General features: G+C 32.2%; 1 protein-coding gene and 1 long non-coding RNA gene across 2 annotated transcripts in view; both read left to right on the plus strand.

Moving 5' to 3' along the window:
- The window catches only part of LOC115874949, a 229193-nt gene that overhangs the window by 198332 nt on the left and 3149 nt on the right, over positions 1-27712 (plus strand). Inside the window, exons 43-47 of the mRNA XM_030890257.1 lie at positions 3790-4065; positions 11805-11864; positions 11925-12029; positions 20422-20492; positions 26111-26215. Coding sequence (XP_030746117.1) covers positions 3790-4065; positions 11805-11864; positions 11925-12029; positions 20422-20492; positions 26111-26215 — 617 coding nt within the window. The remainder of the gene's footprint in view (positions 1-3789; positions 4066-11804; positions 11865-11924; positions 12030-20421; positions 20493-26110; positions 26216-27712) is intronic.
- On the plus strand, positions 12589-13011 carry LOC115874951. The gene is made up of 3 exons (XR_004048935.1): positions 12589-12643; positions 12695-12802; positions 12855-13011. It is a non-coding gene; the product is annotated as an uncharacterized LOC115874951 (long non-coding RNA).

Here is a 27712-nt window from a genome sequence, read left to right on the forward strand (position 1 = left end):
TATCAAATTCATATAGGCGCGACAATTTCTTGAATAACTGGTATCCAATTATTTATTTTTAAATATTAGCTTTTTTTGTTTTCCTGTTATTACCAATTCTGAATCGTCCTAGAACTCTGCAGCGCATGCGCAAATGAAATAATGTCTTCATATTTCCTTCTGCGCATACGCATCACAATTCTAGGACGGTTCAGAATCGGTAATAACAGGAAAACGAAAAAAGCTATTATTATATCCCAGAAACACAAAATTTTAAAGTCACAGCTTTAAAAAAATGAAAGTATATACATTTTTATAATCTATCAGCATAACACTGCCACCTTGTTAGGTCTTGTGTCGTGAAAACTACTAGTAGTAGACGAAAGCTGGATCTAGATTTATATTTTTGCATTTAGATTGTTACTAACGTATATTGTACGATACTAATAGTTTATAGATTTTGGGATGTTGCCAAGATGGCGCCTAAAATTGGTATTTCGTAAATATCTCGAAAACTATGCGTTTTTGCAAAAATTTGAGGAGAGCAAAATTAAAGAGAATAAAATTTCCTATAAAAAAGGTTCTATGAAAATTTTCGTTAAACTCAACCGTTTAGGCCCAAAATCTCTGGAAATTTTTCAATTTTGCGTAAAATATCATACCTATATGTATAGTCGATTTTCCGAAATCAAATGTCGACTCACTCAGTCAAATGTCGACTCACTCAGGGTTCACTAAAACTAGTTTTAGTTTAGTTTCTTCAATTTTGTCATGAAACAGTGGCGTATCATTAATTCGCTCATTAATTTATGAATAATTAATTTAAATTATTGAAAATGTGTATTTGTTTCCACACCACCCAAGAAGTAAAGTACATGGCGCATGGTCTCCCCGGAGGCCCACTCTACTAGGTAAATTAAAAACTTTAACTTATCTGCACAAGCCTGACGGACCTGGCTCATTGATGCCAAAGTCGGTCGTGTCTGCTGTACTGGGTTCATCAGGGTGGTCCCTCAATTTAATGAGGGATATCTACAGGTAAGTCCAACTCCTCTTCATCGGATTCGTCGAGTGGCACTTCAGTGACGTTGTCACAGGATTTCCCATTGCAGTATGCACAAGTCATTGAACATTTTAATCCTGTTTTTCTGCATCCGCAGGCTTTACCACAGTTGTTGGTTTTGCATTTACAGGATAAAAATGCCAATGTTTTTGTTTTCTTCCAACCCCATTCTTCGGCATCTTTGGTACAACCAGACCAATGCTGAACTTGGTGGTAAGTTTGCAATAAATGCTGTCCAGCACGACAATTAATTATTCATAAATTAATGAGCGAATTAATGATACGCCACTGTTTCATGACAAAATTGAAGAAACTAAACTAAAACTAGTTTTAGTGAACCCTAATCCACATTTTTACGCAAAATTGAAAAATTTCCAGAGATTTTGGGCCTAAACGGTTAACTTTAGCGAAAATTTTCATAGAACCTTTTTTATAGGACCTGTTATTCTCTTTAATTTTACTTTCCTCAATTTTTTGCGAAAAGCGCATAGTTTTCGAGATATTTAGAAAAAACCGATTTTGGGCGCTATCTTGGCAAAATGGCGGCGCCGGCGACAAGTCTGGAAATGTGCATTTTATGGATTTTAGTTAGGGATCCCAAAACATATAAACCTGCAAAATTTCAAAACTTCCGGACTTTTTTCCAAGCAGGCTCCTTTTTTTATCCCCAATGACTGAACTGTAATTAAACTTTAATCAAATTAAGTTAACGGTAAATAACTAGTAAAAGATATATCAATACAACAGATCCCATCAAACACATAAAATGTAAAAAAATGCCAAATCTCAAATGCCATCAAAAAGTAATCTTTATTTCTGTAATTATATGGACTTGGCAATTGCACGATATGATATTCTATTCTAATAAAAAAAAAACTTTATTTTTAAGGGCACTGTTTAGATTTACTTAGTATAATCGAGATGGTAGATTATTCTTTTATAATTACGGTGCTGTGTAATTGCCAAGTCATTATAATTATTACAGAAATAAAGATGACTAATATTGATACAAACAATTTATAACAAAATTGTTGAATAGGTGCTTAAAGAGAGACTAAATGAAATAAACTGAATTGGTTTATAGTGGAAGAATTGAGTTGCGAGAGTTGGCATTTTCTTAGATTCTGTGTTTTTGATGGGGGGGATCTCATTTCTTTTTGTATCTATTTTTTCTCGGGTAAAATATCGCTCAAAGTAATATTAAAGAAGTTTGACTAGCAATAATTGATTGAACATATTTTGATTTCAAAAATATGTAGTAGTTCTATGTCCAAGGAATATTGGGACACCCTGTATACACGGTGGTCCGAACTGTATTCCGGAAATTTCGGCAGCATATTCTGCAGATAAAAATAAGTAAAAAAGTTAATATAAATGTTTGTCCTAAAATGCTTAATTTCGGAGATACAGGGTGCAGAAGTTTCATTTTTATTTCGATTTTTTCCACGTCATTTCTGAAGTAACATCAATATTTGGATGAAAATTGGTGTCTGGTAGTTTTTTGACAAGAAAAATTTGATTTTGATGTCAATATGGCTTCTATTTGTAGGGGGCGCCACCTGCATGTGTTTTAACTGTTTTGGAGAGTATTCACTTTTTGTCCGTACCCGTATAAAACTACTGAGTGAAAGAATATACATTTCCTTGATTTTTTACGTACAAAATGTCTCTTGGTAAAAATCACTACGAGTAACCATTCTCAAGATATTTATAATGGATTTAGTCAATACATGTCATTATTGACAAAAAAATAAATAGGTTGAGTAGATAGTTATTTGACTGAAATGATAAATTTTGGGAAATTTTTATTTTTTTTTTAAATTAACCATAAATTTTACTTCGAAAAACTGATGATAAAGCAGTTTCTCTTGAACTTTTGGCATAAAAACATTTCAAATTTATTTCATTCTAATAACTATTTAGTCAACATGTTTAATTAATGTCAATGATAACATATATTGATAATTTAGAGTCCAAATATCTCGAGAACCATTACTCGTAGCGATTTTTACCAAGACACCTTTTATACGTAAAAAATGTTGTAAATGTATATTTTTTACTCAGTAGTGTTATACAGGTACAGACGAAAAGTTATTACTCTTCACACCAGCTAAAAATATGTAGGCGGCGCCCCCACAAGTAGAAGTCATATTGACATCAAAATCAAATTTTTCAGGTCTAAAAACTCCCAGACACCAATTTTCATCCAAATATTGATGTTACTTCAGAAATTATTTGAAAAAATCGAAATAAAAATGAAACTTCTACACCCTGTGTATCCGAAACTAAGCTTTAAGGATAGACATTTAGACGATTTTTTTTACTTATTTTTATCTGCAGAATATGCTGGCAAGGTTTCCAGAATACAGTTCGCACCACCCTGTATTTAAAGTATTGAGTCTTAAATGAGTCTTAAATAAGTGCTAATATTTTCAGGGATTCAGGGCGGGTAGATCTCGACAAAAGAAACGTATTTTCTCTTTACAGTTTTTCAAATAAATTCAAAATAATCGAGTTATTTTACTTTGAAAATTAAAAAAAATGATTTTTTGAGAACCATTGGATCTTTTCTGGATAATAAATATAAGACAATAAATCAATTTACGAACTGGCATAAATATGTGCAAAGATGTGACAAAATTTTTGCGTTTTTTGCTGCTAAATGTAGTTATATGTTTTCCACAAATATATAAAATATTTATATAATTTTATACAGTATAAATAAAGTTGTGAATCATCTTTCTCAGATCTCACCTGTGAGTAAAAGATTGCAGGAGAATCGAGCTAGACTGGCACGAATCGACGAAGACCGAAAACTAGCGGCAGCTAGAAGACAACAACAACCAAGCCAGAGAAGATCTATACCAAGACTTCGGGACGCATCATCTAGAACAAGGGCTGCTCCATGTCAATTACCCCAAGGCACGACCAGACCAAGGCCAGTTCCAACATCCGGCTTAAGACCTCCTGCAGCCGGTAGACCATCTGGCATAAGACCTCCAGCGGCCGGTAGATCATCAGGCGTAAGACTTCCAACAACCGGTAGACCATCTGCCATTAGTTTATAATAATGATGACAACCGGTTTTCTAGTCGGTGTGTAAAACGGTGTCACTATCGGTAGATGTGACCAACCCAAAACCGGTGACGACGATGCAGATAATATTGTTTAAACGATATTTTTGATTTTATTTGGATATTTTTTGGCAAAATAACTCACATTATAAATATTGCAATAATAACATCGAGAAGATTCCTTATTTGAGAAAGGTACTAACTTCATTTTTTAAAATTTTATTTTTTCCGTCATTATCAAAAAATGCATGCTTTAACATAAAAAAATCATCCAAGAACTCTGGCTTAAACTACTTATGTCAAAAAAATAGTATTATCATATTTTTTTAAACCAGCTATAAATTTTTACTGATTTTCTCAAGAGTAACAAAATGTTAGATATAGGGAAATTAAAACAACTTTGGGTGCACGTCATCAATGACACCATGCATCGTCTTATGGAGTTTGCTGGTGATCGTATTGTGATGTGCAACCAAAGTTATTGTAATTTCCCTATAGTACCTTTCTGAAATAAACGATTCCATTGCATTTATCTCACCCAGGAGGCCGAAATCGACAAAATATCTAAAGGCAGATTTTAATCTACACTATTTCTCTAATATAGAAAAAAAAAGTCAGTGGCGTACATGCTTTTTTTTAAATATTCCAGTGATAACCCATATGCAAGTGCCTTGTTAATATGGCGACACTTTTTAGCATTAAAATATGTCGCATTTATAGAATAAAAAGTTACTATAAATGCGATATATTTTATTGGAATTAAAATGTTATTGGAATCGCTAAAAATACTTGGAAGAAAATTATAATATATCAGAGAGACATGGTAACTATATGCGGTATTAACGGAGGCGTTATTTTGGCGTTTGTGCACTATTAACGTTACCGCATGCCGGTATTTAGGTGGCCGGTATTTAGGTTTATTATGCCGTGCAGTAATTTGACAGTTTCGGAACGTTATTTTATCAGATACTGTATGTTTTATAAAAATTGAGATAGCTTTTTATTGGGTTAAATTGTATTCTTTTTTAGACACACTTTCTTTTAGACACTAATTAAAACTCTAAAAAAAGAAAAAATATGAATATAAATGCTCTTTTGATTGACAAAATCGAAAACCAAGTTGAGGCTAAATTTTTAAAAGTGTTGGCATATTCGTCAAAATTAATCAACGCTATTTTGTGTTGCCGTAACTCCAAGTTTAACAAACGTTAATGTCAAAATAACGTCAGCACTAATAGCGGAATTGTGGCAGTATTGGACTTTGCCATATCTCTCTATCGAAAAAAAATAAGATTTTAATACCCTGTCGCCACGAAACAAAGCAGGATCGGACCTACGTTGATATGAAAAATAAATAATATTTTTACGTGAGGAATCTCCCCACGAGAGATGGCACAGGTTTTTTGAAACACCCTGTTTTTATTATACTCTATTAAAAAGCAATTAATGATATTTATATATTATTTTCTAAATTATTTAATGTCTTAAATAATTACTCTAGATATTAACAAATATTATAAACATGGAATATAAAAAACAGCATTATTCTATTTGCGAGTGAACCGTTATTAATTAATGGAAATTTATTTATTAAAATGTATTTTGTCACCGAGTTAACTTGGTCTTGCATTTGCTTATCACTATTTTTAGTTAAAAATGTCGTTTTTGCAGCCACGGCTAACTTGGACGTTGTCAGACGGTTAACTAATACCGTTATTTCTATTCTTACTTTCTTGATATTGACTTACAACCTTTTACTCTTTTTGTTATTTTTATAACCTACTTCCTTTATTATTTATTATAATTTAAACGTTTAATGTATACAGGGTGTTAAAAAATAGTGTATCTAACTTTGGTTGGTGATTCTACAGATAAAAATAAAACAAAACGTTCCTATGAACATAGTTTTAATAAAAAAAATATATTTTTGTTATTTTTTCAACAATATCGGTAAACCGTTTTTTTGGTACCTATTCTTACACACATTTTAATTCCAAAGCGAATGGCAATTGTAAAATTTTTACTAATAGCGCTGAAAGCATTTGAGTCGGGACTACTGATGGTACTTATTTTATTCTTGCAGGTAAAGTTAGGTTAGGTTTATAAAAAGAGAAGACATTTTTACGTAAAAAAGGTGCTCCTCGTTTAGCTCAAAAAAGTGAACGGTTTTCTAGATATTTGCGTTTGAAGATTACGATGTATCGACTTTAGTATAGTAAAATAATGATGAAATGTAAAGAAATTATAAATAAATTAATCTCTTGATTTCGCTAATACCGCATGACCGAATAAAAACGGCGTCAGCGATGGCTGTGAAATGAAGATCGCTGTCATTTTATATGTAAAACTAGCGTGTACCAGCGACTTCGTTCGCGTCGAATTAATCATTTGTAATGGTGATGATAAAGCAAAGCATGAATTTGCATTAACTTACAAACTGGATAAAATTTCCTCACATTTGTATCAGCATGAGAAAAAACAATATGGCGATATTATTATATAACTTGGTAATATTTGAGGGGTAGTTTCATCTCGTTGGAATTTGACTTTCGAAAAATCCGTTTGCCAAAAATAAGCTTTTTACGTCAAGCAGTTTAAGCAGAATGGTGGTTAAGAAATTACTCAAGTTTTTGGAACACCCTGTATGATTTTTTAACAAATTTCAAAATATGTAAAAGAACTAAATAAATTATGCTTGTCCAAGCGTTTTCCCGAAAGACTAACCCGAGGACTAACCATTTTTTAAATAACAAATATTGTAATATTTGAGGGGCGTTTTCACCCTCTTGGAATTTGAAATTCGAGAAACCCCTCTTTATCGAACCTCTACACCCCACAGTCAATCAGTTTGCCAAAAATCAGCTTTAACGTCAAGCAGTTTAAGCAGAATCGTGATTACTCGATGGTCATATTTTATGAAATACCCTGTATAAATTTATAAAAAATCTTAAAATATGTAAAACAACAAAATAAAATATACGTGTTTAAGAGTTTTTCCGAAAAACTCACCGGTTTTTAAATAAAAAATATTTTAATATTTGAGGGATAGTTTCACCCCTTTAGAATTCGAGTTTCGAAAAATCCCTTCTTATCTAACCTCTACACCTTAAAGTAAATCTGTTTGCCAAAAATTAGCTTTTTACGTCAAGCGCTTTAAGCAGAATCGTGATTAATCAATGACCTGATTTTTCGAAACACTCTGTATACATTTTTAAAAAATCTTAAAATATATAAAAAACAAAATAAAATATACGTGTTTAAGCGTTTTTTCGGAAACGACCGTTTTTTAAATAAAAAATATTGTAATATTTGAGGGGCGGTTTCACCCTCTTGGAACTGGAATTTCGAAAAATCCCTTCTTATCGAACCTCTATACCCTAGAATCAACCTGTATGCCAAAATTGAGCTTCTTAAGGTGCGTATTCACTTGCAACAAAACACTCCGAACAAACCAAACGCGCCGCGCACTCCGAACAATCTGCAACAAAACATTTTCCGGAAGCGCTCTGAACGACCTGCAACAAAACATTTTGCGCGGAGCGTTCCGCCTGTTTGCGGTGTTCGCTGCGTTCCCACCAGTAATCAGTGTTAGTGTGTTTGTCGATAAGGATGCATCTGATATTACCATAGCCGCTGGTGCTTTTTTAATTAGAGAGGCATTAGCGGGTATCAAAAAAGAGAAAAAAAGGAAAGGACGAAAAATGTGGGCAAGACGCCTCTTTTTGCGCCGTCAATATAATATGGCCTTACTTAGGCCCGTATTTATAGTTGCATCTCGAGACGCCAAGACGGTCTTGGGCTCTTGAGAGCGGAATCCACAGAATACACAAGCAATTTTGGAGATTGCTATTTTCATTTTGGAGATTGTCATTTTGGGTAGTTTATATGTGATCTGTGGATAGTTTCTTAACCCAACTTTTTTTGTAAACAAAGTAAATCCCTTGTAAATCCCTTTTGTCTGATTAAACAGTTTTGAATATGTTAGAAGAGTTTGAGGATATTTTGGACCATGTGGAAGAAGAAAATCGTCTTCGAGTTCCAAAAAGATATATACGGGATGCAGAAAATCCAATAGAAATGTTTAGCGAGGGGGGATTTATGCCGATATAGGTTTAACAAAGCTACAATTACAGAAACTATTTTACCTCTTATAAATTGAAGACTTGCAAAAACCTACCAATCGTGGTTTACCCCTTCTCCCCGTTATTCGATTCCTAATTTGTTTACAGTTTTATGCGACTTGTAATTTTCAGATGGTAAATGGAGACTTGCGTGGTGTTAGCCAACCTACAATAAGACAGATAATCAAGAATAATGCAATAATGTGGAAGTATTTCAAAATTGCAAAAGTTTTTTTAGTCTAAATGTTCAGGTCCCAAAAGGGAAATTATGGTTATTATAGTTGGATATCCAGGGTCAAGTCATGATAGTGTTATATTCGATCCAAGTAATTTAAGAATGCTAATGGAAAGGAGTGATATTCCTGGTTTACTTCTTGGAGACAATGCATATAGATGTAGGCCATTTCTATTGACTCCTGTTCTACAGTTAGGTAATCAACAAGAAACCAGGTATAACTTTGCCCATAGAAGAACATGAAATGTTGAAAGGCTATTTGGGACTTGGAAAAAGCATCTTCCATGTCTCCGAGGTTTACAAAACAACTGTTGCTATTATTTGTGCAACAGCTGTTCTTCATAATATTGGTTTAAGGGAAAATTTAGATAATTTTGAAGATGCTAATTTACACATTCCAATTATAAATAAAAAGGAAGAGGGTTAGATTTTTGAAGAAATCTTATATTCAACATTTTGCAAATTAATGTATTTATTGTATTAATATATGTATATCTAGTAATTATGTAATATGTTAAGTAATGTTCCAAGGTAACTAGTACCTATATAATAATTTTATTTACTTTTCTATTAGTGTTAAGTTAGAATTTATATATTTACATGTAACATAATTGTAAGTAATTCCTTATAGTCTTTTATTAGTTATCTTAAAAATACTGTTTTTCTATACTTAGATAATATATGATTTCTTAGTAGTTTTACGCTCACTATGACCAGATAGCTAAGTGCTTGTTTTAACTGGTCACACAGAATTTTCCCATAAATACATTAAAACTAAAAAAATTGTCTTTTTATTTTCATCATGAATATTTACATAAATATATCACATAATATACAATATTGGATGTATACACCGTATAACCTATAATTTTCAAGATTTTATTGCTTGGCGTAAATTCTGTATTCTTATTGAGTTGACCACTCTATATAAAGTTGATACTCCATGTTTTATGGTTTTATTTCAAATAATATTTCACAATACACATTCTATGATTATTGCGTTTTTACTGCTTCCTTATTTCTTATCGTCTAAATGACATTCTTCTCTCTTCTTTTTTTGCTAGTCTGCTAGCCTATAAATTTTTTTATACTTCCTTTGTTCCATTTTTATATGTTCTTTGACCTCTTTTCTCAATTTTTCAGGTAATCGAGTACTTTTCATTCTCGACTGTCAATAACCTCACTTGTCCATGTTGAAATAAATCTTCAATCCTCGGAATATATTCATATAATAATTCAGGTGTTTTTTCGCCAGTGAATTTATTCACTGATGTATTTATATAGTTCCTTCTATATCCTTAACATATGATAATGCTGTTCAACCATTTATGGTTGTATCACACAAATTCACTCAAATGTTCTGCTATTAAAATGGACACCCTCTTGATAATCTAACTTATTGTAGGTTGGCTAACACCATGCAAGTCTCCACTTACTATCTGAAAATTAGAAGTCACATAAAACCGTAAACAAATTAATAATTGAATAACGGGGGGAATAGGTAAACCACGATTGGTAGGTTTTTGCAAGTCTTCAATTACAAGAGGTAAAATAGTTTCTGTAATTGTAGCCTTGCTAAACCTGTATCGGTATTTAAATTCCCTCTCGCTAAACATTTCTATTGGATTTCCTGCATCCCTTATATATCGTTTTGGAACTCGAAGACGATTTTCTTCTTCCACATGGTCCAAAATATCCTCAAACTCATCTAACATATTCAAAACTGTTTAATCAGACAAAACGGATTTACAAGGGATTTATTTTGTTTTTTGTTTACTAAAAAAGTTAGGTTAAGAAACTATCCACTATCCACAGATCACATAAACTATCCAAAATGACAATCTCCAAAATGAAAATCGCAATCTCCAAAATGACGTTTGCTCGTGTATTCTGTGGATTCCGCTCTCAAGAGCCCAAGACCGTCTTAGCGTCTCGAGACGCAACTATAAATACGGGCCTTATAGTGACCTAGATTATATGCATAAGAAGAATTTAATTAATTTAATAATTAATTATTAATTTAATAAAATAGGCCGCCTTTCAAACTTATCAATTAACTGTAAACACTTTTCTCTGTTCCACTCCATAGCTAGGTACAGTTTAAAAACACCCCAAACACAAAGAACGTTCAAAATTGCCGTATCCACTGAACACCGGCCAACGAACAAATTCTTTTGAGCAAATCCCGTTTACCGACAAGCTTCGGAAAATGTTTGGCGCGTTCGATTCTGTTCGGCGCAACGTACTGACTACACAAACTTGTTACAGCGCGCGCGGCGCGTTTGGTTCGTTCGGAGTGTTTTGTTGCAAGTGAATACCCACCTTTACGTTGAATGGTTTGAGCAGGATCGTGATTAATCAGTATGTCAGTCACTTAAGGATTCAGTCATTTCATAGCCATCGTTGACGCCGTTTTTATTCGATTATACCGTACTAAAATCGTTGCATCGGAATCTTTAAACGCAAATAACTTGAAAACCGTTCACCATTTTGAACTAAAGGAAAAGCACCTTTTTACATAAAAACGTCCTAGCTTTAATTTGTATTTATTGAAATTACGGTATCTATAAGGATAAAAGAAGTACCACCAGTAGTACTCTCTACCCTAATGGAAAGTACCCTTTCAATTGTTCTTTTCATTTGTTTATGAGTCTTGAAATATGTATATGAATAAGATAATCTGTTTTTCTTTGTAAATTTAGTTGTCTAATTTGTCTTTGTAAATATATTTACTTATTGTTAAGCTACGTAAATAAATAGAAATAAAATAAAATCCTATGATGAACTGCATGGTACTATTATCTACCTTATTTATCAAGCATTAGTATTTAGCATGCTATCTGAGGAAATAAATAAAACACACATATCCATTATGTTTAATCATTATCTCATTATGTTGAATGCTGTTAGTTTAGTTTTATCCTAAATATTCTTAAGCTATGTTTTAACCCATAAGCTAACATATTGGTTTTTACGAACTGGGTTAAGATATTATGTAAATTTTGGAGAACAAACAGATGTAATTAAAATTTTGTCGCCTACCCAGTCCCACAGGCCACGAGCCGCCACTGTCGCTTTGGCATTAAAATGTGTCAATGTGTGTAAGGGTACCTAATTTCAAAAAAACTGTTTACTAGTGTTTGGGGTAAAAAACTTTGTTTGTGTTTTACAAATAAATAAAATATATTATTTTTATTTAATCTTTCGAGTGCTGTATCTTCTTCGGGAAACATTTTAGGGCATATATACATAGGAACTTTTTGTTTTAAATCTATCTGGAGAATCACCAAGTTAGATCACTATTTTTTTGACACCCTGTATATTTCATATAGGAGCCACCGAGTCCCTATTCCGAGGAGCCTGCACATCTATCATTTGCAGCGCAAGGCCAGGTATGATTATGATCTGAGCTGGTATAACAGAAAGACAGTTTGTTATTTTTGTATATTTAGGTCTGTCCAGGTGCAGGAGCCCCGTCCATACATGATGCAGACGAACAAGAATTAAGAGAATTTGAACAATTAGAAAGAGAAATGGTGGCAGAAGGTCAAGGACAGGTATTAAATTTCATATTCAAGAAATTTTCTATTAATATTTTATTTATTTAATTTTGCTTCGATTAATAACGGCACGTGTTTAATTTAGTTATTAAAATTGTTATAAAAATATACAGGGTGGTCCGAACTGTATTCCGGAAACTTCAACAGCATATTCTGCAGCTAAAAATAAGTAAAAAAGTTCGTATAAATATATATCCTAAAATGCTTAGTTTCGGAGCTACAGGGTGAAGAAGTTTCATTTTTAATTTGATTTTCTTCTAATAATTTCTGAATTAACCTCAATATTTGGATGAAAATTGGTGTCTGGGAGTTTTTTGACATGAGAAATTTGATTTTGATGTCAATATGACTCCTATTTGTAGGGGGCGTCATCTATATGTGTTTTATAAAGTCCCTAGATATATAAAGTACCGCAATTACCGCCATATTGGCGCCAAAACTAGCGGCAAATTTAAAAAGGAGGCCAACATTTCGCTGTTTCGGCTTTTTAAGCAGCTGGTCGGTCCGGCGCCAATATGGCCGACCAACATTGACAGGCGAGCTGTAAAATAAAATATTTATTAATTGTAATAGAATTACGTTTATTATCTACAGTTTACCTTCATTTTAACGTAATATCAGGTAGTATATTAATATTCAATTTCATAAATTTAATTTTTTAGGCCTATATATGTTAAGAGGTTATAAACGAATGGTTTCCGTACAAGTGTTTTTCATTTGTATTAGCATTTATTTTATGTTACCTTTTAGCGCAAAGTACGCCAACAGAAGTAAGTTAATAGGTAAGAAGAAATAAAGTTGGAATAACATTAAGCATTTTAGTACTTAATTCAGTCGAAACAATTGGAAAAACTTTGTTTGTTGATGAGAACGAGATACCTAAACCATAAGTAAACTTTCCCTATTATACCAGTTATGCTGTAGTTAGTTTTGACATATAAGCATGATTTAACGAAAGTCTTTGGAATTATGAATAAGCTACAAACTTAAATTTGAAGGCCGGCTTTTATACGAGAAAATTTTGAACCATGGTTGAAACAAATAAATGTAATAATTAAATTGATATGATACATACCTGCTATTTTTGAAATATATTAATATATTGATAAAAAGATTGTTTTAATTAGTTTTAGTTCAGGTAGTTTCGGCATTTTAGGTATGTAATTGTGCACTTAATTTAAAAATAACTTAGAAAGAAGCTTGAAATGCATAGGAGCTCTTTATATATGCTGTATAATTAAGGTTTGTGTGTTATGGAGTGATTTTTATACAACAAATTTATTATTAGTTGAATAAAAGCAAGTTAATACCACATAATACAATTAAAATATATTTTGCTCTGCAATTTAATGTTATATTTTTAAAACAAGTGTCATAATGTTTAAGTATCATTATTATAAAAAAGTTATACTGCTATAAATTTAACATTGAAATAAATTAAGTAGGCATAATTTTACCTCGACAATATGTAAAACTTCAAATGAATCTTAACAATTTTATGTCATGTATAAAAATCAAATTTAAATAACACACTTTTATTTATAACTGACAGTATAAGACCAGATTTTTAAATATAACTTTACATTCTGACATTATATTGTTTACTTTTTATTAGTAATTACAATATGAACCCAAAAATATTAATTACTATCAATAAATACATAAAAACTAATCTATTTAAGTCCATGAAAATAACTAGATAGTTAGCATATGCATAAACAACATTCTTGTTATTAGGATCAAATTTATTTGAGCTTTTTTTCATTGTTTTGATTAATATCCCTGTTAGTCCTGACTGGTAAAACCACCTGAAGCGATGTCATCCAAATTTATATAATATGTATCATAACATAACTTATTCTTTTAAATAATTATCCTTCCTTTGGTCTGATGATAATATATTGTAGATTTATCTAAATTTCTTACTGCAAAATGTTGAAAACTAAACTACACTAAACATTTTAGGGAATGATTACGTAGAGATTTCACTTACACTTGGCATCCTTTTTAAAATATATGTATGGTAGTTTGCAAGTAAGGTCTTTGTCTTGTTCTAGATTAGATTTCTAGAGGTGGATGTCGGCCTGACCCACTGCGACGTTCTCAGATCTATTGTGGTCTTGTCTTGTTCTATAATGAAGTTTTATGTACCAATAGGTTATATTATAAATAAGATTGTTAAAAATATTCACTGGAGCATAAATAAATTCAATCCACCTAACGTGTATTGAATATCGACGATGTTAGAAAACACATCAAATGTCGGCCTTTTCTTGTAATACACCTTTCTTCACTAAATATATCGACGCCTATACATTATTAACTAATAAATTTGTAGCATTTTAGTGGCTTTATAATTATTTTAAAATATGTGGATAAATATTTTTATTCTGAAATTGACAGCTTCTCAACATTTGACATGACAAATTTAGACAAATGTGACATTTAAACAGTCCTACCACTACAGTTTTTCCAGAAATACCCCATAAATCCGCCATTTTGGCGCCAATAACATTGAACAAACCAATTGCGGTACTTTATATATCTAGGGACTTTAGTGTTTTAACTGTTTTGAAGAGCAATAACTTTTTGTCTGTACCTGTATAAAACTACTGAGTGAAAAAATAAACATTTTTGTGATTTCTTACGTAAAGAATGTCTCTTGGTAAAAATTGCTATGAGCAACTGTTCTCAAGATATTTAGAATAGAATTAGTCAATACATGTCATTATTGTCAAAAATAGAAACAGGTTAAGTTATAGTTATTTGACTGAAATGATAAATTTGGGTTGAACTTTATTTCTATAAATTAATCATAAATTTTTCTTCGAAAAAATGATTGAACAGATTCTTTTAAACTTTTGACACAAAAAAAAATCAAATTTATGATTTCAATCTAATAACTATTTATTCAACACGTTTAATTTATGTGAATGATGACAGGTATTGATAATTTCGATTTCAAATATCTCAAGAAACATTAGTCGTAGCGATTTTTACCAAGATACCTTTTTTACGAAAAAAAAACCTCGTAAATGTATACAGGTTGTTAATTTGGTCATATTACTCGCGGCAAGAGCTTTGTGGTTGAAATATGGCAACCTCGGCCCGCTCGTCAAGAGACGACGCGACGGGAGGAGTCGTCAGCTTAGCTTAGTACTCATTTCGAATGTAGGCAGTGTTGCCATTCTGTTCCCCAATAAGTAACTTTCCAGTTAACAATCTGTATTTTTTTATTCAGTAGTTTTATACAGATACCGACGGAAAGTTATTAACTCTTTAAACTAGTCAAAAATATATATGTGGCGCCCTCTACAAGTAGGAGTCATATTGACATCAAAATCAAATTTCTCATATTCATGAACTTCTAGACGCCGATTTTCATTCAAATATTGAAGTTACTTCAGAAATTATTTGGATGCTTTTTGGAATCAGATCGAAAAAAGAATAATTTCTACACTCTGTATCTCCGAAACTAAGCCATTTTAGGACATATATTTATACGAACTTTTTTACTTATTTTTATCAGCAGAATATGCTGGCGAAGTTTCCGGAATACAGTTCGGACCATCCTGTATAACTTTAATAAAAAGGGATAAGTTATAATTATTACTTATTATCCATATTAACTAATTTTTAAAGAGTTAAAATAAACTTGCTTACTTTAGTTGTAATAAAGGCGGGTTCTCACTAGTCGATTTTATTGATCAATATCATTGAATCTATGTCATTGAAATAAAACAGATTAATGTGAACATTATTTCAACCATATTGTTCAATGTTTTCGCATTTCTAGAAAACTGGAAGCAGGGGCGGATACAGAAATTTATTTTAGGGAGGGCCCAAATATAAAATTATGCGAAATATGCCTTTTAGGGCGCCATTTTTAAACCAAAAGTCTAATATTTAACCCAATTTACAGATTTTAGGGGGGGCCCGGGCCCCATGGGCCCCCCCTCTGTATCCGCCACTGACTGGAAGTCATTTCTACTTTTGGTGGACCAATCGTATTGATTCAATGAAATTGAATAGTGCTTGCCCGTGAGAACAAGCTGGAACAAGCGTTCAGTCGCATCGAAGTGTTTTTCGGTGTGTGTTTCTGATGAAATAAGTAAATCAAAATGTCGTTTAAATGGAGGGATTTTCATGTTGCAAAATTTCTGGAGTTATATCAGGTAGAGGAATGTTTATGGAACTTCAAATGTGAAAATTATAAAAATATAACGCCACGAGAAAAAAGTTATGAAAATATTCGTGTTGGAATGGACATAGAATCTTTAACTTTAACCGATGTTAAAAACAAAATTAGAAGAAAAAATTAAATGTGCACACATCATACGAACGCCAGCACGCACAATTTTCTTCTTGGCAACCATTTTTAAAACTAGATTGAATGTTCAATATTCTTGAATCATGTGAACGAATTTTCCATTTATTTCTATGTTCAATGGTACAGATTAAATGAAATTGATCAATAAAATCGACTAATGAGAACCCGCCTTAAAAAAGCTTTAGTTTTCCAAGGAAATCCTAAACTATTTTGCAAATTTTTTAAATAAAATGTTTCAGGTCGACGATGCAATAATTACAATAGTTGAAGATACCTTCATTTAAAATAATTAAAAATACAATTACAAAATTTTGCTTTTTTTAACTATAAATCGAAAACGATTCGATATACCGAGGAGTTTTTGATAGGCAAATTGTAGACTAAATTTTATACGTTTATATAGGGTGAGTCTGAAATAAGTAGGTACTACAACTAATTATTTGAACCTCTAAAATTTTAGGGTTGATATATTTCGATCCCAGAGATGAAATTATCTTCAAAAAAAAACAATGTTGAAGATTTAGAATTTTTCGAAAAAAAAAATGAATTTCTTTTATTTTCAATTAAAAAATAAAGGGTATATAGGGAAGGAGCATATCAAAAACTTAGGTCGAGCGCGATGGGGACCAAAAATGGCCGACTTGAATTCCGTTTTATCAAAGCAACTCTAATTTTATTTAAAACGTGTAAAAATATGGTGTAGGGCCGTAAACTCAATAATTTGTTATTTTATTTTACGTTGTCAATAAATGTTGGCAGTTATTAACATTGTTATAAAAATATATAATTCTAATAAAAACATATAAGTTATAATAATTAGTTATTAACACTACTAATCCGATACACTACTGAAGCAGGTAAGTCAAATTGACGTATCTAAATTCTTTGACATCTAATTTTTGACAAGTAGTAAATAAAAGCAAAAATGCTAGAAAAAATATATAATTAGTTAATTTTAAGTTAATCTCAGAAATGACCGGCGACTACATGTATGTATATTATACAGGGTGTCCCAGAAATAAGTGCAAATATTTTAAGGGGTGGTAGATCTCGATAAAGGAAACATATTTTCTCTTTATCGTTTTTCAAATAAGTCCAAAATAGCGGAGTTATTTTACTTTGAAAATTTGCAAAAAAAATATTTTTTTGCTAAAATTTTGAGAACCACTGGATCTTTTCTGGATTTTCTTTCTTGTAAATTTAATCTAATACCTATGTTGCCATATTATCAAGAAATTATGTTTTTTAACTAAAAACTAAAAAAATTTCCAAAAAAAATTTCAAAAAATTTCGAATTTTCAATATTTTTTTTTCGCGAAAAAAAACTCATAGGCGTGTTTCTGGGGTTGAACTATACTACCAGTTAAAATATTTGCACTTATTTCTGGGACACCCTGTATAGTCTAAGTGATTAGTGAAAAGTTGTTCCATTATTTCCCTCGATTTTTGACCGAGATCTACCGCATGCACAACCAACTATTTTACAGTCTTTTTCGAATAATTGCAATAGCGATTTTTCGACATAGCGACAATAGCGATTTCGACAAATTCACAAAATTTCATATCAAATTGAAATATGTCAAACGAATCGTCAAACAAAACTATGAAGGATTCCCACCCGAGAGCCCCACCTCCGTCTACTATGCATGCATAGCAGTATACTCCTTCTTTAATCTTTTTATTCAAAGAGACACTAACAATTACCTAACATTTAAATTAAAAGAAACATTTTTTCTTTCTGTCAATTTTTTAATATCTTCACACTCGTCCCATCTCCCGTTGAACAGAACTTAGTTGCAAATAAATTTGAATCATTAAATTTTGTATATGTATACTCTAATGGGAGAGCGCCCACCAAAGTGACGTAGCATATGACGTTGCACATACACGGCAATGATATAGCAATAGCGTCGCATAATTTTTCAGGAAGCGCACATATAAGTGATGTGGCAGTGGCGTAAACATGTCGTCCTCAGTGGATAAAGATATGTTAGCAGTTGTAAACCTAATTAATATGAACCAAAATTAACCAAAGCGTTGCTATTGGATACACCCCGTTTACAAAAAGAGACAAAGGAACAGTGGATTTAGTGTTTTTAAGGAATCGAATATCTATCCTGAAAGATTTCAAGCATTTTACAGAATGAAAAGAGAAACCTAGAAACCTTTGATGTGCTACTTAGAAAAGTTGTTCCCATGCCAAGTCTTGTTTATTCCTTTTGGAATAATCGGCACGAGTGTGGCATAAATGCATGGTTTAGTCCCCATCAGTGAAACAAAACGTATATTTAAGTCAGGATCGTCCTTCATTTTTGTCAAATTCGACTAACGTGTTAATAGCACGTGGCGAAAAGTAGAATCAGTTCTAGTTTTGAAGCAGTGACATGGCATGTTACAGCGACAAATGACACGTTTCTGACAGCGCTACTTCAGTGTGCGCTGACACACTTATTGTCGTTTGTTCGATTCGACGTAACTTGCTAGATGCATGTTACTTGCCAGATTACGTGCCACGTCAGATTCTACGTGACTTTGGTGGGCGCTGTCACTAAGAGCGCCCACCAAAGTGACGTAGCCTATCACGTTGCACCAACACGGCAATAATATGGCAATAGTATGGCATGATTTTTCAGGAAGCGCACATATAAGTGTAGTGACAGTGGCGTAAACATGTCCTCAGAGGACGAAGATTTGTTAGCAGTTGTAATTCTAATCAATATGAACCAAAATTATCCAAAGCGCCGCTATTGGATACACCCCTTTTGGAAAAAGAGACAAAAGAATAGTGGATTTACTATTTTAAGGAATTGAATATGTATCTAGAAAGATTTCAAGCCTTTTATAGAATGAAAAAAACTTTTGATGTGCTAGTTAGATAAGTCTCAATCAGTGATACAAAACGCAAATTGTCCGGATATCAATCAGACACAGACATTCATTTCTACCAAATTCGAGTAACGTGTTAGTGGCACGTGGCGAAAAGTAGAACCAGTTCTATTTTTGAAGCAGTGGTATGGCATGCTACAACGACAAATGAGACGTTTCTGACAGCGCTACTTCAGTATGCGCTGATTCACTTTATTCATTCTGTGTTTAATTCGACGTGACTTGCTAATGCATGTTACTTGTCAGATCACGCGCCACGTCAGTTGCTATGTCACTTTGGTGGGCGCTCTCACTTAGTTAACGGATTTCAGTGACATTTTAACCGAGTATACACCTAATCATCTATATCAAGAGGTTATTAGGTATAGAAGGATAAACCGTATATCATTTGAAAGTACATATATTAGAATTCAGTATTGAGACACAATAGGCCCATTCGGACTAAGTGGAGCTTCCTTAGGCAAAGCGTGCACTGAAGTGGTAGTGACGTAAAGGAATGGCGTGAGGCATAGAAATGGCTATTAACTGGCGTGGCACTGGAATAGCGGCGAAGTGGCATGAAAGTGAAGTTGCCCACTGCAGTAGCAAGCGATGTTGGTGTTACTGCTTCATCTCATCAGTAATTTTATTATTATCGAAAATGTCATCAGCTTCAGGGGATGAAATAAACGCTCAATATAAAGAGAAAAAAAAAATTGAAGAAAAAACATTGTTATTGAGTTCATCCGTTGTGACAGAAAAATAAAATCTTTGGTATGTTTAATAACGTTCATAAAAAAGATTTGAACCTGGACGACAAGAAGTTTAAACTTTTCTTTCAAATGAAGATAGTGACATTTCGCAAGTTACTAAGAATAATATAATTTACACTTCAGATCACTGTAAAAAATATTTAAATAATATAATTACGTATTGAAAAGGCAGTTCCAGTTCAAACTTTATGTGGTCACCAGCTGCTTGCCAGCCGAAAATTAAACTTGTCGAAGACTAGTGGCACCCGAGTGATGCCACGCCTTTACAACAGACCGCTGCATCGCCACACCACTCTTTTTAGCGTGACAGCATTTCTTTACGTAGGCTTTAGCCGCTGCCACGTCACTTACTTACCAACTTGGTGGGCGCCTTGCCTTAGATTAAAACACATAAATAATATTATACTGTATAATCTTTTAGGTGTGTCCTGGAGCTACAGCACTACCTGATGATGCCCCGGATCAAAGTGATTTAAGGAGGAGATTATTTGAGTAAGATAATTTACTTGATAGAAAAATAGAGAGACCAATATTTCGTAAATATAGTAGTCGGAGGGCTAGCCATATTTTTAAAAAAGGCAGGGGTGTGCGGTCAATGGAAGCGATGGAAAACTGTGTTTGTATTTGTGTGCATTGTGTGCCTATCTTAAAGAGAATTTTCAAGTAGAAATTTTCGATATAAGACGGACATTATTAATTGTAGGACAATGGAAGATATAGGAATGGACCTAATTATTATAGCATCTTCACGGTTTTTTTTTATAAAAAGCAGGAGTGGTTCACTGGCTGCAAAAGTGTATCGAAATTATTTTGCTTTGCTTATTATTGTTCGAAAAATTTCAGCAAAATATGCCAATTCCTTTTAAATTTATGTTTGTTAATTTGATGAAATCGACATGTTTTTCTATGTAAAAAATTACTATCTTTACATAAAATTATAGAAAATGTCTAGACCTATGTGGCGGATTCATCTCTCCAAAAAAATCATATGTGGGTATTTCGCACCACAATAAATACAATGAATCCAGAACAACAAACAAAAAATGTAATATACCAAATACCATGTGAATGCGATAAATTTTACATTGGTGAAACATCTAGACCTTAAATGTTAGAATTAAAGAACATAAAGATTATTTAAGAAAGGGAGATTTTCACAAATCTAAGATTTGTCAGCATTCGTGGGACACAGGGTACAGAATAAATTTTAATAACGCCAAAATTATAATGAAAGAAGCGATAGCTTCTAAAAGAAAAATAAAAGAGGCGTTATTAATTCAATCTAATAAAAATAAATGTATTGCTCATGCATCTGTAGATGTTAGTAATGTATGGCAATCGCTTCTTTGATTTTAAAGAACATAACATAAATAAACATAACATACATAAAATTTAAAAATAATCATACAGAAAGTTTGGGGCTTTTTGGTTTTACCTTATTAAGTATTTGTTATCAGGTAGTAATTGTTAATTTTGAAGTTTAACTTGATATAATGTCATTTTAACAGAACGTCAACGGTTTCTTGTAGACGTATCTGTTTTAAAAAAGTAAAGTGTTCTCGAATAGTTCAATTTAAATATTTTAAATAGTTTTTTTTCTTTATTCTTTGTATTTTTTTTTGCTTCCGACGACGGAGAGAGATAAACTTTCCGAAATGTTAAGCATTTTTTTCTTTGTTAGACAAATTTGTATAACTGTAAACATAACTTCTGACAAGTAGTGTCCATTTGGGTTTAACGCAGAAGTGTTTACAAAAAATAACTATTTTATTTTGTAGATTTTCTTGCAGTGCAGTGGCGAAATACCCAAATAGGATTTTTTTGGAGAGATAAAATAATTATAGCTTTCAACATACAAAAGGATTACTGATACAGGGTGGCCCACCTCATTGATTATACGAAAACGGAAAGATATAGAAGCAAAATATTTTATGGGTATATGTGTGAAGGCAATGTGCATAATTCAAAATTATTTTGAAATGTACAGGGTGTGTCAGAACTAAGATCCATACCAAAGTTATATATATTTTTTCTTATGGAACACCCGGTATTTTATTTCATTTTTGGATTCTTGGACATAAAATACGGGATTAACCATTTTAGAACAAGTAAAATTTTTTATGAAGAATGCATTTTTCTCAAAATGTCAATAATAAAAAAGTTTTTCGTCTTGTAACGACAATCCGGGGATATACTGTATAATTGGACGATTTCAAAATACTGTTAACTAGGAAGTAACGTAATATAAGTTATTTATTAATATTTTTGAAGCTATCGAAACATATTTAATAATATCTTAGGATTATGTAAGTGATAAGAGAGGAAGCCAAAAATGCAGTAATATACGGGGTGTTCCATTTAAAAAAAATCATCACGATTCACTCACATTTCTTTGAGCCACCCTGTAGAAGTTTTTTTTTATGAGCGTAATGCCGTATCCAAAATGATTATTATTATTAATTAAACATATATAGATGCGGTAAAATTAGGTTTTGATTAAAAATACAGAGATTTGGTATCTCGGTAACCGTAATAGATACGAACATGGGCTAACATAAGTTGGGGCAAAGTTGCGCTTTGAAATGTTCACCAAGATGCCACCAAAAAAGTTTTAAAAATTTCAAGGATTGCTGAGTTTTTAGGAAAAAAAACGAATTTTTTTGAAAATAATTTTTATTTTTTCCTGTAGTTACTTTATAGAAAATCAAAAACCTAATTGTACATTCTCATAAACACTTTATTAGCGCTATCTGATAATATTTTTAGATTTTCAAATTAGCTGACAATTTGTGAGATACAGGGGTCAACTTATTTTTTTTAAACACGGACCTGCATTTTTTATTTCAGGTTTTGAAAGAACTCGGTCTCCTGAGTACAATGATATGCCACACTTTATATTTGTTTGTTTCGGACATTTGAACACAATTTATTTAAATTAATTTAAAGTCCGGCTCTGTTTTTTTTTAATATTTAATCTATTCATCGTTCCAAAATTGATAAGCCTTCAAACTTAACAATGACATGGGGTAAAACATTGAATACGGAAAATCAAATGCAATAAAAAATAATATAAAATAAATAATATAAATAAAATATAATATAATATAAACAGTCAAATAATTTTCCCGGAAGATGAATTGGAAATGGTAGAGTAGTATAATGGCCAGCGAGGTTCCTGGACCTGTCGCCAAGGACCAGGGGAGGGGGGGCATTATTTGGCGTCATTTGTAAAAGTGAAATCAATATTTTTCAATATTTACAATAAAGAGTATGAAATGCAGTATAAGAAGAAGATATGTTCAAAGAGTTATAAATAAAATTAAACGAATAATAAATTTGTGCAATAGGTGTGGTAGCCCTTTCGAACATGTAGAGCATTAGAAAATAGTTTTTAGAAGTTGATTTATTTATCATAACTACGATTAATATTATGCATATATATTAGATCGTACACTGAGATTTCAAATTTCAAAATAAAAAAAGGTAAAAATAATATCTTTAAATTGCTGACCTGGATATTATTTATTTGAATCTTTCATTTGCCTCGATTTTCCTTATTCAATGTTAATTAGTGCTGATCAATATTTTTACAATGAATGTAATCAGATTAAGTAATTTAAAAAACCATAGTCGGACTTGAAATTATTTAAATAATAATTAAATAGTTTTGTTGTTTTTAAGGTACCAAAAACAAAAAAAAATATAAATTGTGGCATATCTGAAATAAAAATGCTGGTCCGTATTTAACAAAATTAAATTGGCCTCTGTATCTCATAAATTATCAGCTAATTTGAAAATCTAATGGTGCGTTTAGACTTGAGCACGCACGCACTGATCCTCCGCGAATGCTCAAGTGTAAACGGCTGTGCGAGCAGGCTCACTCTGAATCTGTCTGTGCGCGAGCAGCCGCGAACGTGAGCCGTCTGGTGTCGGTTTTTGGTCCGTGCTCAAAGGGATTTTATGTGTGCGCGAACGCTCAGTTTGCACCGGCAATTTGTTTTGTCTGCGTTCGTGCGTGCGTGTATGATTTTTTTTCGTTTTCTTTATTAAAATTATGGAGTGGAGCAATGAATCTTCGTTATTATTAATTGAAAAATATGGAAAGCATTCTTTGTATTATTAAAAAATAAAAAAAAATCGCATGGCAAGATCTTGTAAATAAAATTAATATTGAATATGTCGATATTAATGAAATTGCTATTCTAAAATTTGTAACGTTTGTTCGTAATTTTTGGTGTTATTAAATTTTGTAAATATTCAAAGTCGTGTCTGGTCATTCTTGTAAAGTTTTTGAACTGATCATAGCCCTCCTCAGACACTAAGTCGTTGCAGTAAATTATATGGATTTCTAAAAATTTGGGTTTGTCACCAGCGACGATGTTTTCGATTTTTCTCCTTTTTAATAATTAAGCTGTGCATAACAATGACTGCAGCCTCGACTATTTCTTGGTCGTCCATTATTTTCGCCAACACAACTCTGCTGTGCGCGCATAAATGGATCACTTCATTCGTCGAAAAATATATTTTTAATTTGAACGGAGCCGAGAGCGCGAACGAATGCCGTGCTCAAGTCTAAATGCACTATAAGAATAATATCAGATAGCCCTAATAAAGTGGCTATGAGAATGTGTAACTAGTTTTTTGATTTTCTCAAAAATAACGACAGGAAAAAATAAAATTGATTTTCAAAAAAATCCGTTTTTTTTTAATTTTTAAAACTTTTTTGATGGTATCTTGGTGAACATTCCAAAGCGGGCAACTTTGCCCGAGTTTAACCATGTTCATATCTATTACGGTTTCCGAGTTACCAATGCTCGTACCTCGAATTTGTCGCACACTGTATAGTTACAGTTTAATTAATTTCTCAGTTACTTTCTTGAATATTTTAGTTTCTACGTTGCTACAGCTCTACTTAACTGACGTATGTTCGAAAGTACCTATTTCTATACTTTGGCGCTCAATTTTTTCGCTTTTGGTGCACTCCTGGAAAGTGAATGTTTTTTGGGTTTATATTTTGTTGATTCCCTGGGCTATTATTTGCATCCTATAAAAGTTCATAAATAAATTTATAGTTTCTTTTTTGCCACGTCCGGATTTTGCCCGGATTTCAGAGTTCATTTGTCCGGATTTTTTATTTCACTTGTCTGGAATTTCCAAAAGCCTTTATGAAAACCCTAAATATGGCTAGCTTTCAGTACTACAAAGTGTTCCAAAAATGCACGTTTTTAATTGCAGTGAATTGGTTTTATTTTTTTCGAAAACAGTTCTAGATAGACATATAATAAGAAAAAAAAAGTTGAATTTTAAGTCACTTTTTCTAAAAAATATAAAAATTACAAGAAAAGTCAGTGGCGTACATTCTTCTCTCAATCATTTTCTATAAGGTGATGTCCCTGGGACACCCTGAAGAATTTTAAATTATGCCATTATTACTAGAAGCATTGACAAATTTCGAAAAAGTCGATTACAGGATATTTAAGATAATTGCGAAAAAACTATTATTTTTTAAGTTATTATCAAGTACCTATAAAACCACGCATCTTCGAATCCTTGTTTATCAAACTTTTTTATTTTTTTTTGAGTGGAAATCACCTCCTGAAATCTGGCTGTGCATTTTTCGGACACCTTGTATACTCGTACTCTCTATTATTCAAAGACGTCTGCCGTTCGCAGCATTAATTTAATTTAATAGTAAAATAATACAAATTAGTATATTATTAGAAAAAACAATAATTATTATATTGTAAAATGTTTTAGATATTCTTAACTATTTTTCTTAATTATTTATATGTTTTTTTAAATCATATTAAGTAACAACGTATGTGACGATACTCAATAATATTAAAGTCTTGCATTTGGGGGTTGAAACCTATTATGTTAAAACACCAAGTAATTCACCACAATACACCAAAACACTTCAACATGGTTAGCGAAACGTGCGTCCAGTGTTTAAAGTAAAGTGTTTTTGGTGTATTGTTGTGAATTAGTATTTTATTGTGCTACTAAATTCTTATTTGTATGTTGTTATTAATTAGGAGTACAAGTACTTATATTTTGCATATATAAACACATACTAGTCATTTACTAATTAGTTTTTCTAAAATATTTAGACAACAAATGGCCATACAAGGACCTCCTCGCACAGGGCTTCAATATCCTGCAGAAGGAATTACATATTCGCCACAAAGGCCAATGGAAACGTTTGGACACATACCGTAAGTTTATCCCCCCATCCACCTCTGTCTCTATCTCTAAAATTATCATAATGTTAGATTTTAAGTTAAAGTTTTCCCTCCCCCTCCCCTCTTTCCTCTATCACTTTATTTTTGGGAGGACTTTTTTTATGACTGAAATTTATTTTTTGTATGGTATCGATTAAATTAAGCACGGACCACTTTGTAAATTTTAGCGTTTGGTAGCCATTTTGTAATTTAGTGACGACATTTGTGAGAATACTAGTCTCCGCAATTAATTAACAATAAGCTTCATAAAAAGCTTAAAAAATAATTTAAAATCTTAAATCAATATTAACCTAACTAAACAAACGAAACACTTTTGTATAAAGGTAAATTAAGTGCAATTTTTCTATATCCACGGAATATAGAAATTTCCTGTATATTTTGTAGGCCTGCTTTGGAAAAATAAATTCTCCTAATTTTTTTTTCTCAAAAACTATGCGATATGGCTTTATTTTTACAAGAGATAAAAAATGTGATATATATTAGAGGGACCATTTATACGAAAAGAAAATCTGTCGTTGGTTGAGTTGGAAAATAGTTATACTAAAATTTATGTAGGTGTTGGGGTAGTTTTCTACCTTCCCGTACCTTTTATTGATTTTTGTGAGAGTCAAATGTTAACGCAGCTAGAAAAACATAGACACCCAAAATCTCATTTAAATCGGAATAACGGTTCTTAAAATATCTGAAAAGAACAGTTTGGATTTCGTAGCGGACTAGGCACACGTGAAGTCCTGTTTTGCATGAGACTATTGTTACAAAAGTGCTTCGAACTTCGCAAGAATATCGATGTGTGCTTCATCGACTTTGAAAAAGCATTTGATCCAGTCAAACATAGAGAGCTCTTTCGGCATCTGAGATCGTATAACGTAGACAACTATGACATGGGCCTTTTAGTAAACTTACACTACAATCAAACTGCTGCTGTTAGGGTTGATGAAGGAACTACAAATGACATCCCAATAAAATGAGGAGTAAGACAGGGGTGTGTTTTGTCACCGTTATTATTCAACTTGAATTCAGAGAACATTTTTCACGAGGCTTTATCCAGCAGAACAGAAGGCGTTAAAATTGAAGGCGAGATAATAAATAACGTAAGGTTCGCAGACGACACCGCCATTGTCTTGACAATTGACTTGCAAACGCTGCTAGACAGAGTACATGAAGCTAGTTGCAAATGGGGTATTAATATAAGTATCAAGAAGACGAAATGGATGTTTCCGAACAAACAAAAAATGGAATACCACGCTTACTAATAGAAACCTGTCAAACCCGATTACGAACACTGCGTTTTTACATATGGTCCACTCTTCTTTACGGATGCGAGACATGGACGCTAAAAGTCGAACATATAAATAAAATAGAAGCTTGTGAAATGTGATGTTATCGGAGAATCCTTAAGATTTCTTGGACCGAACATACAAGCAACGAAGAAGTTCTAGGACAGCTCAATAAAAACCGGGATCTCTTAAC

This window comes from Sitophilus oryzae, unplaced genomic scaffold, assembly GCF_002938485.1.
Source record: "Sitophilus oryzae breed Bouriz unplaced genomic scaffold, Soryzae_2.0 scaffold_1307_pilon_pilon, whole genome shotgun sequence".
In the NCBI taxonomy this organism is placed as follows: domain Eukaryota; kingdom Metazoa; phylum Arthropoda; class Insecta; order Coleoptera; family Curculionidae; genus Sitophilus; species Sitophilus oryzae.